Source organism: Python bivittatus, unplaced genomic scaffold (genome assembly GCF_059951505.1).
Source record: "Python bivittatus isolate LINGU-HERP-01145 unplaced genomic scaffold, Pbiv_v1 ctg000680_np1212, whole genome shotgun sequence".
Classification (NCBI taxonomy): Eukaryota; Metazoa; Chordata; class Lepidosauria; order Squamata; family Pythonidae; genus Python; species Python bivittatus.
The window spans coordinates 5,520,003-5,544,799 of NW_028277095.1; the positions used below are offsets into that span (position 1 = coordinate 5,520,003).

At 48.4% G+C, this 24,797-nt stretch overlaps 1 protein-coding gene across 1 annotated transcript in view; it reads right to left on the minus strand.

Moving 5' to 3' along the window:
* FAM178B (family with sequence similarity 178 member B) overlaps positions 1 to 24,797 on the minus strand; it is a 175,438-nt gene that overhangs the window by 139,952 nt on the left and 10,689 nt on the right. The window contains exons 6-7 of the mRNA XM_088151902.1: positions 22,628 to 22,813; positions 9,634 to 9,733 (exon numbers count right to left, since the gene is read on the minus strand). Coding sequence (XP_088008028.1) covers positions 9,634 to 9,733; positions 22,628 to 22,813 — 286 coding nt within the window. The remainder of the gene's footprint in view (positions 1 to 9,633; positions 9,734 to 22,627; positions 22,814 to 24,797) is intronic.

Below are 24,797 nucleotides of genomic sequence, written 5' to 3' on the forward strand. Positions count from 1 at the left end.
CTCTGCGGGAGTTCATAGACAAGAACCTAGCGCGGGGATTCATCCAACCCGCGAAGTCACCATTAGCGGCCCCGGTACTATTCCGGGAGAAGAAGGATGGCTCGCTCCGGATGTGCGTGGACTACCGGGGGCTGAACGCAATCAGCACCGAGTACAAATACCCCCTCCCCCTGATGAAGGACTTAATGTCGCACCTATCTAAGGGGAGGGTGTTCACAAAACTGGACTTGCGCGAAGTTTACTTTAGGGTCAGGATCCGCGCTAAGGATGAGTGGAAAATGGCGTTCAACACGCCGCTCGGAAGCTACCAGTTTTCCGTGATGCCGTTCAGATTAAAAGGGGCCCCGGGGGTGTTTATGCAGCTAATAAACGAAGTGCTGCACGACCTACTCTACCGGGGCGTCCTGGTCTACCTGGATGACATCCTCATCTACACCGAAACCCTGGCGGAGCACGTGAGCCTGGTGCGCACAGTACTCCAGAGACTGCTGAAGGCGCAGCTGTACGCGAAGCTATCAAAATGCGAGTTTCATCGGGAGCAGCTGGACTACCTCGGCTACCGAATATCCAGTCGGGGAATTGAGAGGGACCCGGCGAAAGTAAAGGATGTTCTGGGCTGGGAAGCGCCGCGGACCCGGAGGCAACTTCAAAGCTTCTTAGGGTTTGCGAACTTCTATAGACAGTTTATCCCGAACTTCGCCCAAATTGCCCTCCCCCTAACAGACTAAAAACCAAGGGCACTGGAAAACCCCCCAAGCCCAGCATGACACTTGCGTGGACTGCAGAATGCCAGGGGGCATTTGAGGAGCTAAAACGGCGGTTCACAGAGGAGCCGATCCTGCGCCATCCCGACCCAGATCGGCGGTTTATCATCCAAGTAGATGCGTCAGATGTGGCAACGGGGGCAGTCCTGCTCCAGCCCAGTCCGGAGGGGACCATCCACCCATGCGCCTACGCCTCCCGCAAATTCACAGAGACGGAGAGGAGGTGGATGGTGTGGGAGAAAGAGGCGTACGCCGTCAAGTGGGCACTAGCCACGTGGAGGCATCTATTGGAGGGGGCAGCTGAACCATTCGAGGTGTGGACGGACCACAAGAACCTCGAGGCCCTGAAGACCCCGCGTAAGCTATCCCCCAAACAGGCGCAGTGGTCCCAATACTTCGGGAGGTTCAGGTTCACCCTAAAACACATCCCCGGGAAGCGCAACTTCCTAGCAGATGGGTTGTCTCGCATGCCCCAGCACGCCAGCCTACGAGAGGAGATCGTGGACTCCATCATCCCTGCCAGCAGGCTGGCTGCAAAGGCGGCGACCCGGAGCCAGACCAAGGGGGAGCGACGGGACGCGGCGCCGGAAGTAAGGCAAGGGTTTGCGGAGGCGGCGGAGCAGGACGCTTGGTTCAAGCAAAACCGAGAAGTGCTAACCAGCCAAGAGGGTTTGTGGTGGTACGAAGGGAAGTTGTACGTGCCCGAGGGGTGCCGACGGGAGGTCATGGAAAGAGCCCACGACAGCCGGAACGCGGGGCATTACGGCTTCGTGAAGACGCTCCATTTAATTTGGCGGCAGTTCTGGTGGCCAACGCTCCGTAAGGACGTGGAGGCATACTCGGGGGGTTGCCCGGTGTGCGCGACGGCGAAAGGGGCCAAAGGCAAGCCTAGAGGGTTATTCCAGTCGGTAGCGGAGCCCGACGGCCCATGGCAAGAGATCGCCATGGACTTCATAGTAGAGCTCCCGGAGAGTAAGGGGAAGACCGCTATTTGGGTGGTTACGGACTTATTCTCCAAACAAGCGCACTTTGTAGCGTGACGGCGAGTCCCCACGGCAGAGGGGTTGGCGAGGCTGTTCGTGCAACATATTTACCGGCTCCACGGCGCGCCCCGACGGGTCAGCGATTGGGGTGGCAACTTCATCGCGCGGTTCTGGAGGGAGTTCCTGAAGCGGGTGGGGATGAAGCAAGCCCTTTCCTCCGCGGCGCATCCGCAGACGGACGGAGCCACGGAACGCCTGAACGGGGGGCTCGAACAGTACCTGCGCTACTACGTGGGGCACCAACAGGACGATTGGGCGGAGCTACTGCCATTCGCGGAAGTGGCATACAACAACGCCATCCACAAGAGTACCGGGTTCTCTCCATTCAAAGTAGCCACCGGGAGAGACTTTGTCCCCATGCCGGAGTTGCCTCAGCCGGAATCCCAAATCAACTCCCTGGACGCCTGGTTCGCCCAAATCGACGCCACCCGGCGAGCGGCGCACGCGGCATTGCAAAGAGCCAAAACCGATTACAAAAAACACGCGGACCGCAAGAGACTCCCCAAGGGGCAGTGGAAAGTGGGGGACCAGGTGTATTTGTCAACCAAAAACCTAAAGACGCACCAGACATCGAAAAAACTCAGCCCGAGGTTTGTAGGGCTGTTCCCCATTGCAGAGGTCATCAACCCAGTAACCGTCAGGCTGACGCTCCCGAAAAGCCTCGGGAAGATCCACCCAGTGTTCCATTGCAGCCTGCTAAAGCTGCACCAGCCGGGGAACGCCTGGCACAAGGCAGAGGGGGTGCCACCACCCATCATGGTCGGGGGGGGAGCAGCATTTCGAGATCAACCAGATACTGGACGCCAGGAGGCACAAGGGGCAGGTCCAGCTCCTAGTGCAATGGAAACATTTTCCCAAGTCCCACAGCGAATGGGTAAGTAAAACCCACATAAGAGCGCCGGACCTAGTGCGGGACTTTTACAATAAATACCCCGGGAAACCGAAATAAAGTCGGGGGGGGAGTTGTCTTCAGGGGGGCAGTATGTCAGGTTCGGTCAGCACGGGGCTTCGGGGAAGCTCGCAGCCGGACCACGCAAACTCCACTGGCGATAGCTAGCGAGGAAAAGAGGAACTGAAAGCGCCGCTAATTAACGGGCCACCTGCGCCCAGCCAAACAGGAAAACTGCAGCGGAAGCTTTTAACTATGCACTGATAACGGCGCGAGCCAACAATGAATGGGGCCGCAGGCAGCGAAACAAGATTGCAACGCAGCACAGAACCCTCGGGCTTGCACGTAACAGGGAGGGACCAACCCAAGCCGGAGGGGGACTGTCAATCAAGGACAATGGACCCTGATCGAACCTGCCATCATGGACAATCAAGAGGGATTATTGGGGGGCCGATAATCCGCAGCGGTAACGCGATCGCGGGGCAGAAAAAAGCGCGGGAAAGGGGGAATATAACAAGTGATGCAATTGTACCAAGCCAGTCCTGGCTTTGCTTGTGACTGCTACGTTACGCATGAGTAAACCTCTTTTGTGAACCACACGTGTCACGAGAGTTTCTCTGTCGAACGGGGCAAACCTTACATTGGGAACGGAACTCATTCTTAAACTGGGGACTCCCTGTATCACATACTTCTTGCCCTGTGGGGCTCCAGTGTCCATGTTGAGACTGACTAGTGAGGAATGGCTCAGAAGGACAGGTCTGCCATGATACCCATGGACCTGTCCCAACTGGCATTTGGCCCCTGGTTCAGCCAGAGCCCGTGTTCTTTCAGGAGGAGCTGCCTGGTTATTTTTATGGGGTTGGCTGCTATCAGTCTCTGCAGGAGCGGAGGATGGGATAAAAGGCTGCACTCCAAGCAACCGATGGAGTCCTGAATGCACCTAGGGAACTTCCCACTTGGTCTATCAGGAAAGGCCTGGAACAGAGAACTAGTCCAGATGATCAACACTGTCATTCCTGAGCCCCTCTAGCAGAGTTAAACTGGCACTTTGCCTTACCATGAAGCAGAAAATGATACTGGTTAAGGGCTGGGGCACAAGATGTATGGATTGGGTGGAATGAGGAGTGGGCTCCTTTTTAAGGCCCATTTAAAATCCTAATCTGTAGCAAGTAAACCCAGTGGAAACAGCTTACTTCTGTCTGCCTCGGTTGCATCTACACAGAACAGGCTGGCAAAGGTCTTCGGTACTGCGTGGCATTTTCTCCATAAGAATGTTGGGGAAGGGAGCTGGAACAATCGGAGGCTTGCTGTGAGAATTTTCATTGTTCTCTGTGGACAAAGTCCAACAGATTTGTCTTGACCTGGACTCCAGTTGTGGGCAGGTCACAGCAAGGTAACCTTGGCAACCACTTGTCCTGTTCATATGGATTCTTTTCAGCTTAAAGAGCTTGAAGATGTGGCAGAGCCGGTGGAGAGAAGAGGGCCATCACCTGCTTATTCAACTGTTGCCCTTCCTGGCTAATTGTATCGACTAGGATGGGACTGGCCCCAAGTTTATGGGAAGTGATCAATGTCTTCTTGGGTGCAGAATGTGTTCTTGCATGCTTAAAAGAACCAGTTAGAGTGAAAAAGTCCTCCCTTGATTTAAAAGATCTCTGTAATGATAAGCCAGTGTCAAATATTTCATTCAATGGATAAGATGATGGCTTAAAAGGTGGCTTTGCAGCTCTACATGCATGTGGATGAACCTGGTTATCTTGGTCCATTGGGGCTTGATCCAGAACATGGTACTAAGTCTACACTGATTGACTTGGTGAATGACCAAGGCTGGAAACTAAATGGGTAAGTGTGATCCTCCAAGTTCTCCTAGAGTTATTGGTGGCTTTTGATGCCATCAACTACGGTATCCTTCTGGGCCATCTGGTGGGGTTGGGCCTTATAGGTGCTGTTTTGATGTAGTTCCGGTCCTGACAGGGCATATCCAGAAGGTGATGCTGGGGGACTCTTCTTCAATACCTAAGTTGTTGAGATATGGCATTCCACATGGTTCTATCTTCCCCCCTATGCCATTTAACATCCAAATGAAACTAAGGGGAGAGGATGTTTAGAACTTTGGATAAAGGTCCCAGGAATATTCTGACAACCAGATCTCCTTCTCCTTAGTATCTAACTCCAAGGAAGGAATCATTACCCTTGAAAATTGTCTAATCTCAACAACGGGCTGCAAAATGAAATGGAGACAAGAGGGAGGTGTTGTTGGCAAAGAAAAAAACGTAACTCAGGGATTGAGGTAAAACTTGGTTTGATGAGGATGCATTTCCCCAGAAATACCAGTTTCTCCATTTAGAAGACTCCCTTGACTTGTGCCTGCCCCAATGAGCCACTTCATTGCCACAGCCTTCCTGCATGGTTGGGTGCCCAATGTTCAGAGAAGGAAGAGACCACATTCCCATAGGGAAAAGGGCTGGCAAAGTGTTGCAGGCAGGGAAAGCATTCTGCAAATTCACACTTATGTGATGGAACCCAAGACAGAAACAAAGGGAGGCGTGGCACAGATTTTTAAAAAAAGTCCCAGGGAGAGCTGAAATGGAGCCAGTTAGATTGGGGGGAGGGTGCCAAGAGGCTAGGGAAAATAGAAAAAGCACCCCCTTTTACTTCTGCTGTAGCACCCAAAGCAACCGAGTTACTTGGAAAGGATGAAACATCAAACATGGCTGGATACGGAGCAGGAGAATGGTGCTCTGCAACTGTGAAGGCCCCATTCCAACGAGAAAAGGCTGAAAAGTTTGGAATTTGTTTCTAATTTGGGGGGGGGGGAGGTGACAAAGGGGAGGGACATGACAGAGTAGGCAGTGGCACCCCTGAATGTTTCCTTTGATGCCCCCCAGACTCCCTCGCCTTCTGGATCATAAATAACCTTTATTTTTGCAATCTACTTCTGAACTGCTGCCAAGAAAGTTGAGCTTGACTTGAAGGAGAATTTACTCTCTCTTTCTCTCTTTTTTTAATTAGGAGCTGGCATGCCGTAAAGCAAACGCTCTGCTCCCAGCGTCATCGTTATTTTCACTTAGGCTCCAGAGAGGTCCACAAAAAATAAAATTAAAAAACAAACAAACAAGGAGAATTGCAATTCAGAACCTTGTTAGGAAAGGTGCCTACTTGATCAGGGGGGGAAAAAAACCAAAGATAATCTGACAGATGGCATGGTGAGTCAGGGGGTAACAGGGAACCATCACAACAGCTTGCCATCTGGAAAATGGGGCTGGGTCCCCCCTGGAACCATTCTGCAATAGGCAAGTCCCCTCCCCCAACAGCCATTTTATGAGAATACTGATGCCAGGCTTTCAAAATTCCTAGAGTGCCCACCAGCCCCAACCAATTTAAGACCTTTGGAAAGACCAAAGTGAGTCCTGTACCACTTTGCTCAAAATATTAGGCTCCAAGGAGCAGTCAAAAGTGGGGGGGCTATTTCGTTAAGGAACTTAAGGAATTCACCAACACATTTAGCTGCTTTAAATGGCTTTAAAAGACAACTAGAAAAGCTTGTGGAGAAGTTTGCCAACTGCTGTGGATCAACACAGCTGAAGGGAATCAACTGCTCAGGTGAAAAACAATGCAGCTGCTTTAAGAGTTGCATTAAAAAGCATCAAGCAGCCTGGGGGGAAAAAAGAGGTGGCTACTTTAATGAGAAATAGAAAGAGACTGTGCTCACGTGAGATCGCAAACATTTTTTCTTGCTCATTTTAGAAGTGTGCACAGCTTTACTGCTTACTCTCCCTCCAGAGAGATATTCATTTGCTAGCTGCTGCTGAAAATTGGAAGCTGAACTAGATGGAGGAGCTACCACAAAGTTCTCCTAACGAGCTCATGTTCTGAGCTGGAAAAAGCTCATCAAAGGTCCTCAAAACCACACCTTGGGAACATCTCCACCTTTAAGACCCGCCACATTTATCCATACTGGAAACAGAAGATGAAGAAGAAAGCAGTGAGGGAAACTGCCATATTGGTCTTCTCTGCTGGACCAAACCAGGACCAGATCCTTCCTTTCCTCACAGCTCATCCTAGTCTTGGCCTATAGTTTGAGACCAAGAATGCCCCTTTCCATTTATTTATGTGTTAAACATGTATCCTGCCTTCCCATCAAGAGGTACAGGCAGTGCACATCAGCCCTCCTTCCTCTTATTCTTCCCCCTACACAACTCTGTGAGATATATATCAGCCTTACTAGGTAGACCAGATAGGAATCACAACCAAATGAGCTAATTCTACTTTATTGCAAGGCTACAGTAACAGAATCTTGCAAGTCTGAAAGTACAATTCTTCCCCCCCGCCATCTCCTCAACAGCCCAAGAAACTAGGTAAGATCCCTTCTGAGCCTCTTGCCCCACCCACTATGCAGCTGCGGGCTATGCCCTCTCTTATCTGACCGTCCCCTTGGCAGCGTCTCTTCCCCCCATCTCCCAAGGTCTTTTCCACAGACCATTACAGTATACTGGGCTGAGAAAGACCAATGTCACTTAATCAGCTTGCAGAACTAAACACCTTTGACGGTGACAAAGCCAGGATCAACATGGCAGCCTTAACCAATAAAGGCCTTTCCGCTTTGGAGCTACAGAATTTGAAGAAGCTTTGGCCTGCCTGTTCCTAACCTAACGCTGCTGTGAGAGGGCCTGTTCAGGATGCTCTGAACCTGCTGAGGTGTGGCCGATGGTTCCTCGGGAGTAGGTCCCTCTCTCCAATAGGATGCCCCCTCTTCCCTGACTCTGGAGCATTCTCCCCCGTGAGCCTACTTGGATCGCTCTACGGTGTCAGACAAAGGCTTTTTCATCATCGTGGCCCTTCCTGCATTTCTGCTGCTATGATCTGCTTTTTAAGTCAATTCATCTCTGATATTTTTAGATTCCGTTGGGCTGCTTATTTTAACCTCGGCTGCTTTTAATTTGCTGCTCTTTTACAATTTGGCTTTAATTGGTTTATTGTGTTTTTGATTTGATTTACATGACTTTCATGGGGGTTTTGATGGCACTTTGCCCTCAGAGCTATTAGCTCCAGGGTGACTACTAAATCTTGAGCGTACATAAGTCAAGCTATGACACTGGGATGGGCTGTGGTTCGGAGTGCTCGTAACCACAGCCACTGAAAGGGATCCAGTTTCTTGAGAAAGAAATGAAAAAAAGACAGAGAGCTCACGGCCGTGTCCCTCAACCACAGGGTGAGCTCATTCTCTCTTGAAACTGAAATGACAGATGCACCAGCCAGCAAACTAAACACCGGTGTAATCATCCTTCCTGAGCCTTCTCAAAGGCTTCACGCAAACTCTCTTTTAAAAATTAATCCGCAAACTCGTTTTTGATTCATTGCTCACCTGCTGCATGAACGATCGTATATGTGCTACCTTAATAATTAACCAAAGGATTTTTTGAAAGGTACAAAATTGTCTCAGGAAATGGGGAGCAGCGGTTTTTGGTGACGATGACGTGATGGGGTGAGCCCATTTCAGGGTCACACTTGTGAAATGTTTTTCCCAAGCTGCTTTCTGAATGGAAACCCTACGTTTTGAACAAAGCAGTCTCACCATTTTGGAAGAACAGGTCTGTCTCCACCCCTTGTTAAGTTTTGCAGAATTGCAAACCAGACAATGCCTGAAAACCTGCAAAAGCTGTTTTCAAACTCACAATGTTCTCAATTCCTCAAAGCAATGAGAGTGTTCAATTGCTATATATATTTGTGTTTAACTGCCTCCCAGAAGCAGAAATTCATAAAGTCAAGCTTTTTGCAACAAGGCATTGTCTGTCTCTGACAAAATTTCCATCTTAGATTTTAGACACAGCTTTATTTTCCAGATTTCTGTTGATTATATAGGGAACCAAAAAGCTGGGAGTGAATGAGTGATTATCCTTGGCCAAGGGGAAGGCGAAGAAAGCCCAGGGTACTGGGGGGGGGGGGTCAAAAAAGTCAAGATGGTGCTGGCGATTCTGTGATCGACGTCTCACCCCTTTTTATGAGCATAGCATCCCTGACACAGATTTAAAAAGAGCAGGGCTTCAATCATACATCATAGGTACCATCTTGACTTTTTTGACCTCCCCCTGCATACACCTCTGAAGAGAGATGAGTTGCCATGCATCTAAGACGGCCTATGGCAGAAGAGCTCAATAAGATTATCGTTTTTGCTCAAAAGGTAATCAAACACGGTGATTTTTCTCATCTTGCTGGGCCCTGGGAGAAATGTGGGCAGCTGCTTGAGTTACTTCCTAATTCAAGGTTTCTCAACCTTGGCAACTTCAAGATGTGTGGACTTCAACTCCCAGAATTCCCTAGCCAGCCATGCTGGCTGGGGAATTCTGGGAGTTGAAGTCCACACATCTTCAAGCATGCAGGCTGGGAAATTCTGGGAGCTGAAATCCACACAGCTTGAAGTTGCCAAGGTTGAGAAACGCTGTCCTAACCGTTTACCAGTCCTGGGGGTGGGTGGGGGTTGTTAATCAGCTTTAAGCATTTTTTAACTGTGACCATACAATCCTCTGCCCAGGCAGCTTGTTAACCGGGGCCAAGGCAACAGATGCAGTGTTTGTTCTGCAAATCCACAGGGGTGAACATCCTTTTTGTAAGGTCCTGCCTACTTGGGAGCAACACAATTCACAGGCACACACAGATCATTATCCTGCCCTCCAGCAAAGGTGCCTTCTGCAGCGTAAAGCAACCTGTTCCACGAGGCTCGCGACTTGGCCAGTTGTCCACGGTAGCTTCTTGAAACTGGGGATTCCTGTCTCAGCTGATTAATCAGGCTAATTGATTAGCACCCCTGGTCCTGAGCCCTGCACCAGAACTGGGAGCAAGATGGGTCTTCTGGAAGGCCTGCCCTGTCCACCCAAGCCTTGGCCACTGGTGCCATCTAGTGGCCTGCCCTTGGCTTGCACGCAAGCGGCCTGCTTACCTGGAAAAGCCAGTGCAGAACAGGGCGGGGACACTTGACCGTCCCGTGATAGATGGACCCAAGGCAGCCGCTGTGCAGGATCGCCATCTGGTGAGCAGAGCTGGAGATAGATGGAGAAAGGCAATGAGGTCTTGACTTCTCTTCTCTCACCAGCTAAGAAAAGAAGACCCAGGCTGGTACATGTCCCACACGACCCTATAAGGTCTGCTCGGGTTCCTCTTTGCAGGGCAGCTGAACCCATCCACATTTGGCTTAGTAAGAGATCGACAGACCAACTCCAGCTTAGCCCAATGCATGAACCATTCACAATATGGCTAGTTTGGTCCTAGAGTTGTGTGAACCCAACAACTTATGGCTTGGTCAGTACACCAGCATTAAACAAACCATGCCTGAGCCCAGAATCAGGCTGACAGGGGTACACCTTTAGTCTGGTTTGGACAGAGATGAACCTTGCACAGAGGTGACTGATGCTTGCAGGAGGCAAAAAAAACCCAACACCACAGCCAAAACATTCTGGCTACATTCACACAATATGCCTGAATGGCTTACCAGAAGAACCCATTTTCCGGTTTCATGTAATACACTCAAGATTGATGAAAAGCTTTGGCTCCACACAATACAGTAAGCCACACAAGGCATTAAGCCTGACCAAGCTGAATTTATTGTGAGAACACAAGGGCTGGGTTTTCATCTGACCTGTTCAAGGAATGGTGAGCAACCTTGAGCATGAGCCAAATATAATGGAACATAATTCAACAGGAAACGGTGAGGGCAAGTGGTGGCCAACGTAATTCATGCCTTGGTGATGAGCTGCTCCATGAAATATCTGGGCCTGCTTCTGGAAAATGTAGAGTTGGAGGAAAGGGGTTTTTCATCGGGATTTGCAACACAAGCACTACCTTTTGGAATGGATCTTGTAGGACGGGGGCTGTGTCAGTCTATGGTGGCGAACAAAACCAGGAGTCTGGTAGCATTTTTTCCGACTAACAAATTTTACTCAAAGGAAGAAGCTTTTGTGAGCTGCAGCAACTTCCTTTGAATAAAAGGTGTTAGTCGAAAAAGATGCTACCGGGCTTCTAGAAGACTATGCCAGTCAGCGCTAGCAGCTAATACAAGCAGGATCTGAATCCAGATCACGGCAGAACCCAGAAGGGCTGTCCAAGTGGTGCCACTGGACGTGGGATGCCTGCTTGAAACAAGCAGGAAGCTCGCACCTCGGTGTCTAGAAGGTCAAACTGAGCATGAAATTTTAGTCCTTGGAGCTCTGAGAAGAAAATGCACAGACCGAGGCTTCTCACCCAGCGGGGTGTCATCATTTTTGGGGACAAAGCATGCCTTGTTCTCTGACGGGCATAAGAGGGGGCACATTCCAAGAGCAAAGTCCGAGGGCAAAAGCTAAATTGGAGTTCATGTCAGTAGAAGAAATACGGGGAACGGGATTCCTCATGGATTTAATCATCCCCCCCCCCCCCGTCACCGTATGAATTGAAATTTGGTGACAACCTTGGGGGGGAGGGTCTCTAAGAGCCGTATTCAAGGTTTGTTGGGGGTGTGGGCGCATGCAACTCCCAGGTCAGAGAGTACATACTCCCACTATAAGACAACGCAATCCATCTGCGTACACAACAGAAAGCAACGCAAAGCTAAGTGGTCTGACGAAATGCAGCATGAAATATGTTGAACAGCGCAAGAAATCCTGAAGATCTCCAGATTCCTTAGATTTCATGGAATGGTTTTAAACACACCTGGAGAAGCATAGCCCTGAACTGCTTCTGCTACTCATCCAGAAAGTGTTTTGGAAATGTTTCATCTTTTAAAAAAAATAAAAAATAAATAAAAGCAGGGTTGAGAAGTTGTGTGAAGGAGCAGTATTTCCCAAGGTGGCTTACCCAGAATTTAAAACCACGCTAGACTGAGAAATCAAACCCAATTAAAATACAGACAGTGTAGGAAAGGAGGAAGCCACGTAAAATGAGCAGCAGAGACTTAGATGAAGACACTGAAAAGACCCCATGCGAGAGTGGTCTTTTCTTAATCCAGGATACTTTGGAGTTCTCCAGATCTGCTGGGATTACAAACTCCAGTTTTCTTCCAGTTTGGTTGAGGGCTCTGGTAGAACCAGAGAACAGCATCACAGGAGCTGTTTTCCTGGGAAGAACCTCACACAATTGAGCGATCACCACCAAGGAGGTCACCTCCTCCAGGAGCCACCTCTTGGCCTAATTCTCTTACAGTCCTGTAACGATGCCTGCAAACCCCCTTCCCTACCCCAAAAAAGTGGGTGGGGGTTGCAATTCCCCCAGAGTTTTTCTACCAGAGCATACAGCAACCCCAAAGGTAGGCCCTTTTGACTTTTCGTTAATTCTCTCCAGAGCTCTCAGAGGCATCTCTCCAAATCCCACTGGAGGTAAACAAAACCAAACAAATTCCCCAGAATTGGGCTGTCTGCTTTTTTAGAGCATTTTTTTCCCCTGCAGAAGCAATTAAGTGAAAATAAAAGATGAAGAACCTTGTGCCTTAAAAGAGAAAACGCCATTTTCAAGACCCTTGGCTGTCCCATCCCCTTCCAAAAGTGACTGTTTTTCAAATAAACCTCTCCTGAGCATTTGATGTTGTATTTTTTTCCGGGACAAAATATATTTAAGCTGCTCAGGACATAATGATCTGAAGTGATGGTTCCCCCGGGCCAGGCGGCTATCATTCCACTCTCTGTGCATCTGGACAATGTGATGAATTTGTCCTCCAATTGCTGCAGATTTGGAAAAGAAGAGACCTCCTGGTTCTGATTCATGAAGAAGAAGAGTGGATTCTCTGAAACGTGGAGTCTGTGTCTAAACTCCTACAACTGAAAAGCAAGCCCATTGTATTTTTTTTTCTTCATTATGTACAAAAAGCAACAGCAGGCAGAGAAAAGGAATTCTATGGAAATCTGATCTACTAAAAAAAAATTGCTCTGACCAGCCCTGAGCAGATCGACTGGCAAACTAGCTAGGTATTATGGGCATTGAAGTCCAACATCTCAGAAGACCTTTAGTTTGGCGAAAGCTGAAGCCATGCGTGCGATGTGGCTCCAGGCACTGAAGGATGAAATGCATTGATGGTAACAGGCACTCGGTGACAAGCAAGTTCAAGATGACTTTTCTCCCTGGTTCTAAATACACAGAATTCAAATTGTATTGACCATATACTAGACTCGGCAAAGAATGTACCCAAAAGGATGGGCATCAGATTTTTCATGTTGGAGATGTAAAAAAAACATACGGGTTCACTGACCCATATGATGTGATCATCTGATATTCTTTTGGGGTACTATATTAATGTACCTAAATAGATTTATGGGAAAATCTTTAAATGTTAAAGAGGCTGATGTGATGTTGAACTCTATACCAAAGCTTTGGAATCTGTTTATCAGGAACGATGCTTGTATTGAGCACAGGGAGGGGGTAGCTAAAAGAATCACAATGAGAAATTAGAATATGGTATTATTCCAGATGTTAAGGAATGGTTGTTGGAAACATGCAATCTGTCTGTTCTGGAAAAGGCAGTATTTTCGACTAACCGAAGAATGCACCAATATGTGTTACTGTGGCAGAGAGGTAATATTCTACAATAACATTTTGTACTGATTACATTACAGTAGTATATTCATTAGTAAACCGGTGGCTATTGAGAAATAGAAAATAGAAGGCCGACTTTCTTTTCTTGGTTTGTGTTTGTTTAGGGCTGCTGCTTTTCTTCTTTGTTTTGGTTCCTATTCATTCTTTTTTTTAATGTTGTTTTAATGATGTATATTAAGAATGTTAAATTAAAAAAAACCAGGATTCATATTTACCCTGAAGCAGAAATGGTGCCCTAACTGGGGGAAAGCATTTTCACAAGGATCCACTGCTTTTAAACTGTTGTCACCTGCCGGGTCATCAACCGCACAGAGGCCAACAGTTGCCCCGCTGCCAATGGGCACCAAGCTGGTCTTTCCAGCCAGAGCCCTCTTCGTGTCCGGTTGGGGGCTTCTCAATGCTGAAGAACTGCTGCTGCCCCCCTGCCCTTTACATAAACCAGGACTCTTTATTCTCCTCTCTATGCCAGCTCAGTTGCAGCCCTCGGGGCAAAGGGGTTTGGATCCAGAGAGATAAAGCAGGGACTTGTCACAGATCACTCGAAACCAAAGGACCTTTGTCAGATAACAGAGGTCATTTAAATTTAGGCCGGGTCAGGACGAGTCTCAGTGTAGTGTCTTGATCAGCTGGATCAAGACCTCCAGCCGCCGGAGGCCAATTCTATTCAAGGAGAGCCCAAAAAGGGAATGCGAAGCACAGGGCAAGGGGAAGAAAAGCTGAGGGCAGGCCTGGAGGAAAGAGAGCTTCAATGGGTAACTCTCAGGCCTCCCCAAAGGCTCTCTGTGCCCTGCCTTCTTCCTGGAACTATACAAGAGATGGATTCAGTACGGCTGCCTTCTAATTCTGGCCCTTCTCCTTTCCTTCTCTGTGGCTTTTGCCCTGCGCTAGAAGATCAGCTAACAAGGAGGCGGAAATCACAACGACCTCCACTTTGGGTTTGGGCTGGTGCACCTAGCTCTCCAATCTGTTGGGAAGTGCCCTAGCCAAATGGACGTCCACATCTGAAAGGGGCTGGAAATGTATTCCCTTAACCTGGGATATTTCCTAAACTGGGTTTAAAGTCTTTAGACCAATACACAGTGGCCCCTTTGAGACAGGCCAGATCAAAAAACAGGAATAACAGGGATTCCATGGAAGTTGGCCCAAGTTTCTTTTTGTCTTGTCTTACGCTAAGCAAAATCAAGGTGAGATAATTCTGAATTTCTCACATTTCTTTCTGGACTGGGTAACATTTTCTACAAGCCCTCCCCCCACCCCCAATGACTCCCTCATTCCTTCTACATCCACAAGGTCAGCTCTAAATTCTTTTACCTACAACAATTGAAAATAAAGTTATTGAAGGTGGGCTCACATGAAGGGATACTAAGTTTCATGATGCAACGGAAGAGTGAGATGGTCACCTTTCTGACATGTGGACCCATAAGGCTTCTCAAGCTGCGGGCAAGGATCCAGGGAGGGGGGGAGTCACAGAGAGGCAGTTACAATTCTTTTTTAAACCTGATCCGGCTTGCACAGGCAACGTGGGAGCATTGTCATATCTCACTCTGTGCTCTGCTCCCCACTTGGCCTAAACAAATTGGCTGCAGGCTCAGCCATGCTAAATGGGAGCGAGTTTAGAGAGCACTCTCGCTTTGCTTGCATAGGCAAAGCAGGAGTACCATCAAACCTTCCTCCTTGCTTTGCCTGTGCAACCCTAGCAGGTGACTGCAGTCCTGCAAAGTTTGAGAACCCTTGAAGATATAGATTACATTCTGATTATTATAAACAGTGTATTTATTTGCCTAATCCAAATCCAATAATTTTGTTTTATTCACAGAGGTGGGGTGCTCATGTAAATTCTTTTTTATGGAGGGCAGGACTGCAAAGTGTGAAAGCCCCTGAAAAACAGGGAGCCTGACTCTCAACCTGCAAGGGCTTCATCATGGTCAAAGTTGAGCTATAGACAGGAGCTAATGCCAAAGTCAGAACTCCTAAGAGCCAGGAAAGCTGCTGTAATCCAGACAAAGTCCTGGCCTGATCAAAAGCCTCTGTTGAGGAGAGCCAATGGCCAGCCAGAGCAAGCGCAACCAGTCTAAATCAAGTCACTTCCTCCCTGTTGCTCAAGAAAACATTCCAACAGAGAACAGCTAAGCACAGAACCACAGATCTCTCTTTCTAGCCTTAGCTGCTTCTGACAAATGTGCAGAACAAAGTCATCCAGGAGAGGGAATATGGTTTCTTCGCAAAAGGCTGCCTCAGCTGGACTTTGGGCCAGACTCCAGCAGGGACCACCAAGCACTGGACCAGATTCTTCAAATCTGGTGGGGAGCTTCCCTGCCAAAAAGCTCTGCTGGGAACCATCAATTATTGAAGCAAAAGGCTAACTCCTCAAGCGGATGACTTCCATATACTCCAACCAGTTAAGATTTATGAGAACTGAAAATGAGAAGTAGAAGGTGCCAGGCTGAAGAAGGTAGAAAGGGACTAGGACTAGGGGAAGGAAAATTGGTAATGCCTCTGAGATATCCCTCAAGGCCTTTCCCTTCCTGATGTTCCTTACCTACCACCCATCTTCTCTTGCTGGTTCCTGCTTTGTGATAAAGCAGGTTTGGCATTATGTGCTTGTTTTAAAGGGGTTATTAATAGGTGTTACATTTATTTCCAGTCCTTCTAAAGAGCTTTAAATGCATGAAACCCAGAGGGATTTGTGATAATAGTTTTGAAAAATATAACATTAAAAATAGAACGGACAGACCTAACATAGCATAGGAAGAACCAGGAGCAAGGGGTTGTGCTGGAAGTTATCTGGTAGAGGACTCTCTTCCTAGCAAGTATCCATGGCCACCTAGGTGGCCAGGACTGTTCCAAAGCTCAAAATCCTTGGCTCATGAAAATGCTACAAACTGCAGTTCTTGACCCATCTCATGGGTCAGTTCTGCCCCACACCAAAGATCCCCAGTTCCTGCCATAAAAGCACCTGAGTCACCAGAAGCCAGCAAATCAGTGGTTTCTGCCCGCAAGACCTCACGCAGAAGTACAGGCTGCAAACCCCCCAAAAGCCAGCTCTGGGAAGATGGTTATAGACATAAAACTTCCCTAACAAGAGTGCTTCTGTATCTCTAAAATTTATCATTCATGCAAACCCTGGAGGGCTTTTCTGCGGAAAGAGGAGAGGACGCAGAAACTGATCTGAGGAGTCCGACACATCAGAGCAGGGATGGCTCATGATCTGTTGGTCGATTTGCCAATTCCCTATTTCAGAGGAAAAAAACAGAAGAAACCTCCATTGTCCACTTTGGATTCATCAGATTTCTCTCCTGTTTTCTTCCCCACTAAGGCCCTAAAATACTGGTTTTGTTGATGAGCCCAGGGAGTGTGGTTGAGTCCATATCTTGGTTCTGTTGACTGTGTTGTTGGTTTGATCTCGGCTCCTGTATTTGTTATTGGTTTGCTCTGCTATTTTAATCTTATTCCCATTTCCTGTTACGTGCATAACTGAACTTGGGCTTTCCCAGTCTAAATATAACACATTTTCCACTTTTCTCTTTCCAGAAGATCTGCAAAACATCCCTTTTGTCCCCAATTACTCCTGCAAACCAGCCAGATTGTGTGGCTTTGAAACCACCTCATATTCTTCTTTTTTTTTAAGCCCCATCTCTATTTCTGTCCCTGTGCATTCCTTCTTGTCTCCCCGTGCATTTATTTCTCCATTGTATTCTGCTCGAGAGAGAGAGATCAGCCGTTTGCATTTCTGGAAAGCTGCGAATGCCACTGCTTAAATAACCAGCGGCGTACATCATCACAGGAACCAGAACAGGAAACCCCCTGGGCATTTTAGCTGCTATTAATCCCCACCTAATAAAGGACAGCCAACACTGAGAGACACCTACATCCATCTCTCTGCGTTTGTGACAGATGGAAGCCAACTCTGAATGAGTGATGATGTCCCAGTTCGCGCAGCGCATCAGAAAACAATCAGCATCACCCGTAATAGTGTTAGCGCCTGTCAGTTGTTTCTAACTTCAAACACGAATCCACTGTCTTCCCTCCATCTGCTGGAGAAGCACCCACTTTCTGCAGAATGGGCTTATTAAGACCAGCAGCTGATACTAGCACTGATTTCCCTCTTTCCCCCTGCCCTGTTTGCTTGGATCTGAGCAAAGAGGCTGGTTTACTGGCAGCACGGAAGGGCATTCACCACCCGTCCCTGGGACTTGGCACGCCAGCGCCATTTATCACAGGAATGCTGTGCATGACAGATAACCTACTTTCGCTAGCCTACTAGAATATTCACAAGGCTGCCTGGTGGGCGCCCGCTCATTCCTGTGCAAATTAGCACCCAGCCAACACCAGTGGAGCAACGATCAGCATAAAGAAGTTGGAAGCATTCTTATGACACGCCGGCCTGCGAGGAAGGTCAGACGCACCAGTGTTGTGCACGCAGAGTGACATTCGGGGGTTTCGCTGCTCCCAGCCCACAGCAATGCACGCTCTGTGCAGTTGCAACAGGGAGACCGTTACAGAGAAAGATGCCATTTTTGAAGCTTTCAGATGCGGCAATGGGGAGTGGGGGGGGGGAGGAATTCCTGGGATTGGGGGTCTTGTGTTTGTGCCCCCTTCTAGAAAGGAAACATCAGTAACACAGCTGGTTACCCACAACCTCCCAAGCCCTCCCTTTCCAGCCCCAGAGCCCCAGCTATGCCTGCCTACAGTTACGACAGCTTTCCAGGCATGTTGAAACAGGAAACATGCAACCCTAAAAAGGAGAATAAACCCTAAATGGGCTTAATTTTTTTAAAAACAAAGGCGGAAAACCCCCAAAACTTATTTCCAAACTCCCAAAACAGAAGACCCTCTCTGTGTGTATGACAAGGTCTTGTCCTCTCTACATGATCACTCAGCTCCTGGCCAGCCATGCCTGGGACTGGAAATGAAACAGGATCAGGACTGTGCTGGTACTTGGATGGGAGACCACCAGGAGATTCCAGGGCTGAAGGCTAGGCTGGAAATTGAAAAACATCCCACAAGGAAAAGCATCGGCAAGCCCCTTCTGAACCGTGGCTGAGAAAAATGCATGGATGCATCCACAAGGTCAGCAGGAGTTAAGCTCAACTCAGAAAGATAAACGCATTTGACTACTGTGGCTTTTTTTTTAATGTTGCCCACTCCTTGCATGTTAACAGCCAAGTGATTTTCTAAGGGTGGATCCAGATGTAGCCGAAGCAAAGTAGAGAGATATTAACAAACGAAGAACTCTCCCCCCCAAATCTTTAAGAAAAGATAATGATAGAGGAGAGCTTAAAAGAATCCAAGAGAGATCAATCAGACTTGAGCAAATGGAAGGGAATGTCCCTACTGGAGTTGACAGGGCTCCTTATGCAAACAGCCTTGGAGTTTTGTTAATCTAGATTTCCCAGCCGCTGTGTTGCAGGTGGCAGTTGCAGTAAAAACAAAGAGAGATAAAGTATCAGGGAGGAAATATATGGCTTTGCAGTGCTTCAAATTCATAGGAAAACAGGGCTTGTGGACGTACACATAACCCCAGCCAAAACTCCTGAAAACAAATGTACATTTTCTTGGGCAGCTGATTCCCAGATCTAGACACGGCTGCTTTCAAGAGCTGCCAACAACGACCCCACATGCTCCGAACCTTTTTGCACCTTTGAATCCAAATGTTTGCCTTCGGCCGGGAAGGATCTGAAATGCTTTCTCTACTGTGCAGCCTTTCTCCAGCCTTGCTGCCCTTCCATCACGCAGACTTCAACTCCCAGAATTCCCAACAATGACCACGAGGCTGCAGGACTCTGGGAAAGGGTTGGCACATCTGGAGGACCCCCGGTTCAGGGGAGATAAGACTTCCACTCTGAAGCACCCTGAGCCTGGGAATTGGTCTCAGTCATTTTGCAAAATGTAAAATTCATTTCTAGCTGTTTCACTTCCACATTCCGATATTTCAGGGGGGAAAAAGATGGTTCTGTTGAAGGAATGGTGCCAGGCGCACACAGATTCACAGCTTCCAGTGCCACGTATTTAAGGCAGGGCAAGGAGGGCAGTGAGCAGGAAGGGCTGGGATGTTTCTTTTCTCTCTTTTGGGTTTGGGGTAAGGCTAGATTTTTTGTGAGGGCTATTTTAAAGAGTACGTGACAATTGTTGTGTGTTTCCACCACCATCCAGAGTCACTGGAAGTTGGGTGGCATGTAAATTTAATAACAATAATAGCAGCAGCAACAATGGCAGAAAACGGAACTGTTGATTTTCAGCAGTTCTGCCACTGAAATTGGCAATAATGCCTCTGTGGGTCACCCCCATAATGGGCTTGGGAACGTGTGCAGCATCAGGTTGTCTGCCCTGATCGACCAGAACTGCTGTACTGAGGTCCGGTGGTGCAGGTGCTGGGCTTGGAGCAGAGATCAAGGTTCTAGTCCCACTTCAGGCACAGAAGCCAGCTGGGGGGCTGGGGGCCAGTCCCTCCCTCTAACCATCCCACCATGCTGTATCTTGGGCAAAGTGCTGGACTGGAAAAAGAGACAGCCCGGTTCTAGTCCCCATCAATCGCAGAAACTCCCTGGGGAAACTTTCTCTCTCTCTCTCACTTTGCCCAGCCTATCTCACAGGGTTGTTGTTGGATCTCAACTAGGGAGACCCAGGGTCTATTCCCCCCTCAGGCATGGAGGCTTTCTGGGGAACTTTGGGCCCATCGCTCCCTCTCAGCTCAACCCACCTCGCAGGGTTGTTGGGACAGGGGAAATAGGAGGAGGGAGAGGAGGGACAGAGATCAAATCAATAAATATGTACACACATACAGCCTGAGTTCCAAAAGCAGCATGATGGACATAGGACACTGAGCTGACTGGATCCTGGGTCAGTGCTAGCAAAACAGAACTTCTGAGCCAACCCCAGCTTTAATTCTCTCCCTTAACTGGGACGCTGCTTTTCTGGCTAGCGCCTTCTGGAAAGACTCACAAACAAAGCGATCTTAACCTGCTTTCAAGATCTACTGGAAAACTCCCATCTTCCAAGCCAGCCTAGCCCAGAGACCAGGAACAGTTGCCCAATACGTGCAAAGGGTGGCAGGCTGAGAACAGCTGAACTGCACCATCCAGAGCAGTGTTTCTCAACCTTGGTGACTTTAAGGGGTGTGAGCTTCAACTCCCAGAATTCCCCAGCCAGCCATGCTGGCTGGGGAATTCTGGGAGTTGAAGTCCACACCCCTTAAAGTTGCCATGGTTGAGAAACACCGATCCAAAGGGTTTAGGAGGGGAGCAAATTCATCACTTACCATCACACCCTTTCAAGCAAAAACACAGAGTAACTCTCGACCCAGAAGAGGTAAACTGTTCCTAGAAAGAAAGCTACCTTGGTGGCATAGGACTAAAATTGTCCTCCCTGCCCTGAAAAAAATGGATCAACGGGTCCTTCGGCATTTTCCTCTTTCTTTGTGGGGTTTTCCGAATGTGGATGTCTGGTGCCCCTAGACCGAACCGAGCTAGGTCAACTTAATTCCTCCACTGCAGATAAAAAGGATGGGTCAGGTGCGGAAACTGGAGCATATTCCTTTGAAGCGGAGAAGCCTGAACGCACTTCCCGCTTCCAGGGGAGGCAGTTTCATCAGCGCACCTAACGCTCCTTGGGATGATGAGGGCCTTTGCTGCCATTCCAGCAAACAAAGCACAGCCCTAATTATTCCTCCTCCTTCTTCTTCTTAAAGAGCCCACTGGCAGGGAGCATAAAGGAAAGCAGCAGCAGAAAAGCTAAGCTGTTTTTCAACCAATTATCCAGATGCCTGCAGGTCTCCCATTTCCAGGGACAGCGAAGGCAATGAGCTGAAATGATTGGTGGGGTTCACCGCATTCAAGTCGTTCAACTGGAGGGAGTTAATTAAGGCTTCGTCGGGAAGCGGGGAGCAGGGTCTGGTTCAGCAGAGATAGCAGGTATGAAGGACTCAGAGGGGTGATTAGCCAGAAGCAGAGCGGTTCGCAAAGCTTCTGACCAAAGAGATCCTACGCTCGACTCCAAACTGTCCGTAACTGAGCTGAATCTACTTCCACCGCTCTATCGCTCGATCTCAGAGATACGGAAGAGTATCTAAAATCCAAGCGGGTCAAGCAGATGGGAGAAGAGGTGGTTGGTATCTTATCTGTGAAACATCAGCTCAGTCCAGGCTGATAAGGGATTCAAAATGTTTATAGATGAACTCGTTAATAAACGAGAGCTGGAAGTTCCCAGAGTAGTTTCCAAGATTCTGTTCCTTGCTCCTAAATCTTGCATTAATGCTGGGAGTTTAACTCCTTAAAGTTGCCAAGGTTGAGAAACACCAATCCAGAGGGTCCACACCAATCCAGAAGTCCACACCCCTTAAAGTCGCCAAGGTTGAGAAACACTGCTCTGGATGGTGCAATTCAGCTGTTCTCAGCCTGCCACCCTTTGCACGTATTGGGCAGCTGTTCCTGGTCTCTGGGCTAGGCTGGCTTGGAAGATGGGAGTTTTCCATTAGATCTTGAAAGCAGGTTAAGATCGCTTTGTTTGTGAGTCTTTCCAGAAGGCGCTAGCCAGAAAAGCAGCGTCCCAGTTAAGGGAGAGAATTAAAGCTGGGGTTGGCTCAGAAGTTCTGTTTTGCTAGCACTGACCCAGGATCCAGTCAGCTCAGTGTCCTATGTCCATCATGCTGCTTTTGGAACTCAGGCTGTATGTGTGTACATATTTATTGATTTGATCTCTGTCCCTCCTCTCCCTCCTCCTATTTCCCCCGTCCCAACAACCCTGCGAGGTGGGTTGAGCTGAGAGGGAGCGATGGGCCCAAAGTTCCCCAGAAAGCCTCCATGCCTGAGGGGGGCCCAGACCCTGGGTCTCCGTAGTTGACAGTTGTGGTTCTTATGTCCTTGATGGAGCCCAACAGTATGGGGCTTGAGGATAATTTCCTGAGTTTCAGGCCCTACATTATCCTCTTGAGATCAATCCAAGGGCCAGCTTGGGAGTTTGTGGGGTGAATCCCGTTCCTTTAGAGAAGGAAAGATCCATACACGGAAGCTAACACGTTGAAGAGCAGAAGCCTTGAGAGGAAATTTTCTTCCTGATGTTTAGGAAGTTTTATAGGGACAAGACTCAGTTAAGAGGAGCCCTCACTAGAGACAGGAGGAAGCAGAAGCGACTGATGTCAAGACCTCTCAGCTTTCCACTTTTGCAAATGCATCAGTTTGGATTCTCTCGGTCTTTCAGCATTCCATTTCATTGATCAACCCAGTATTAATTTGAGAGAAGCATGAATTTTAAGAGACACCTGGGCTTTGGTTCATGCATTAGTTCCAAGACAGAAATGTGCATTCAAATGGGAACTGATTTCTCCAGCACAGGCCCAGGTCTACTCACCCTTTCCCTACCTACTTCACTGGGAAGCTCACCTGAACAAGCAGCTCTCCAACGGGTTCTGGGGTGTAAGCCCAGCTGTGTCAAGGACCAAAGCAGTCCTCCGGTAAGAAGAAGGCCTGAAAATATTTTCACCAGGGTGCACGGTTGGGATGATAGCCGGACTAATGGAGAATTGCTCCAGGACCAACCTGAAAAAAAAAAAAAAGACGGAAAAGAGGCTTTCAGAAATAGTTCGAAGGAAGAATGGCTGGGGGAAATGAGAACAACAGGGAGGGAGGGAAGATAGAAAGAGGAGGGAGGGAGGGAGAGGGAGAGGGAGTTAGTTACCAAGTAGCATGGCTGGTCATGCTTTAACATACAAAATGACTTTTTTTTAAAAAAAGGATCCATTCTTGATAAGGAGTCTTCTCCTCACTCCCACTAAAGAATGATTTACTGACCAGCTGCCATCAAGGCCAATTCTCACCTGAAGCTCTAAGCCTGCTGTACAATTTTATTTTACTTATATATTTTGCACGGCTTAGAGGCAGCTCCAATCAGAAGCAACAGTCACAAGTTTCTGAGCCCCATTTCCAAGGATCAGCTGAGCTCCAGAAATAATAAAAGAGAAAGCGATTCGGGCTTTCTTGCCTGAAGCCCAGGAAAAGTGGAACTCAATAAAAACCTCGTTGCCGTCCAAAGAGCCAGGAGCGAGGGGGCAGGCAGAAACAGTCAAAGGCAGATGAAAAGATAGTCCTCCGGGTACCTGAAAGGCATTTGAGGTGTCATTCTATGCCTACGTTGGGCACTATGGTAAAGGCTTCTCAAGGACTCTGAGATCACCTCCCCATCTTTTTTAACCAAAGGGGTAGCTTAGCACCACCCAGCTCTGCACACCAGAAGCTTGTGGGAAAGATCTGTTTAAATTCGGACCGCCTAGCACTCTTGCCATGAAAACACAACTTGGAGTTAAGGAAGGGCTGAGGGTGCACCCACCCCAATCTGGCCCTAAGCACCCTCCAGCGCCTCCTGAGGTCAGAGGCGCATCTCCTCCGCATCGCTCAGCTCCTGTATGGGTCCAGAAGGCACGGCTCCTTGACGGAGGCACCGATGGGTGCAGCGCGCACATCCACACCTGTTCCGAAGCACCACAGAGCCCGATTGGGAAAGAGTCCTATTAAACGCTGTGTCAGAATCCTCGCAACCAATCACCTGTACTGCTAGTTTGCTTGCTTCGTTTCTCCCATTACAGAGAGAGGGAGGCGGGGAGGAAGGATGGCAATGTTAACTGCTAGGCGCAGAGGGGCTGTCATCTCACTCTCAGGAATGCCCAAGGCCGTACCAACGTGAGAACATGAGGACATCTTCCACATGCGCAAGAGAGATTCCAAGACTGAAGGGGAGGGGGTGAAATGGGAGTGAGGTAAAACTAAGTTTTGGCACGTGCGGGACTCAGTTCCAGCTATGCTCTAGAGCTGTTCACTACTTTCCAATAAATGAACTTTCCTTTGAACCTGCATTGGTTTCAATGAGAGTTGCTTTCCTTGGGAACTGAGTACCGTGGTTCTCACATGTTGTTGAGTAATTTGGTATAATTTCCATTTTGTTTCAACGCAACATCAAATCAAATCCAGTTTTGTTTTCAGCCAGGCCCAGACCATTTTTTTTACACGGTAGTCCTGCTGCAATCCTCTCCCCTCCCAAGGAAGGAGCAGAGTCTTGGTTTAGGCCAGTGTTTCTCAACCTTGGCCACTGAAGAGGTGCAGACTCCAACTCCCAGGATTAAATGGAGCAAAAGTCTCATGGCAGGGCAGGCCTGAAAGGGAACAGTCAACAGACCCGATCATGCCCATGAACAGCTGGCACTCTCACAGTGGCTCTTTGCTCCCAACTTTTGCCAGCCAACCTGGAGGAAGACCTCTGGCCGGCCAGCCTGTCCTTGTAGTGCTAAGAGATGAACCACCCTCCTTCTTAAATTGCTCTGGAGGATAATCAGGATGGATCTGCTTTTCATCAGGGATGGTTTGCATTCTAGACAAGATGTTGCATCGTCCAGACTCTTTGCAAGCTGATAAAGGAAAAGTGGAGAATCCCCCATTCCTGGACCAGGGTTGGGGCCCAACAATGCACCCTCTTGGTGGTTGCCTCTGCTCCTTGGAACACCTTCCCCTCTGAGATAAGGAGGGTCCCCAACTCTTGGCCTCCAAGAGGGTCCTGCAAACA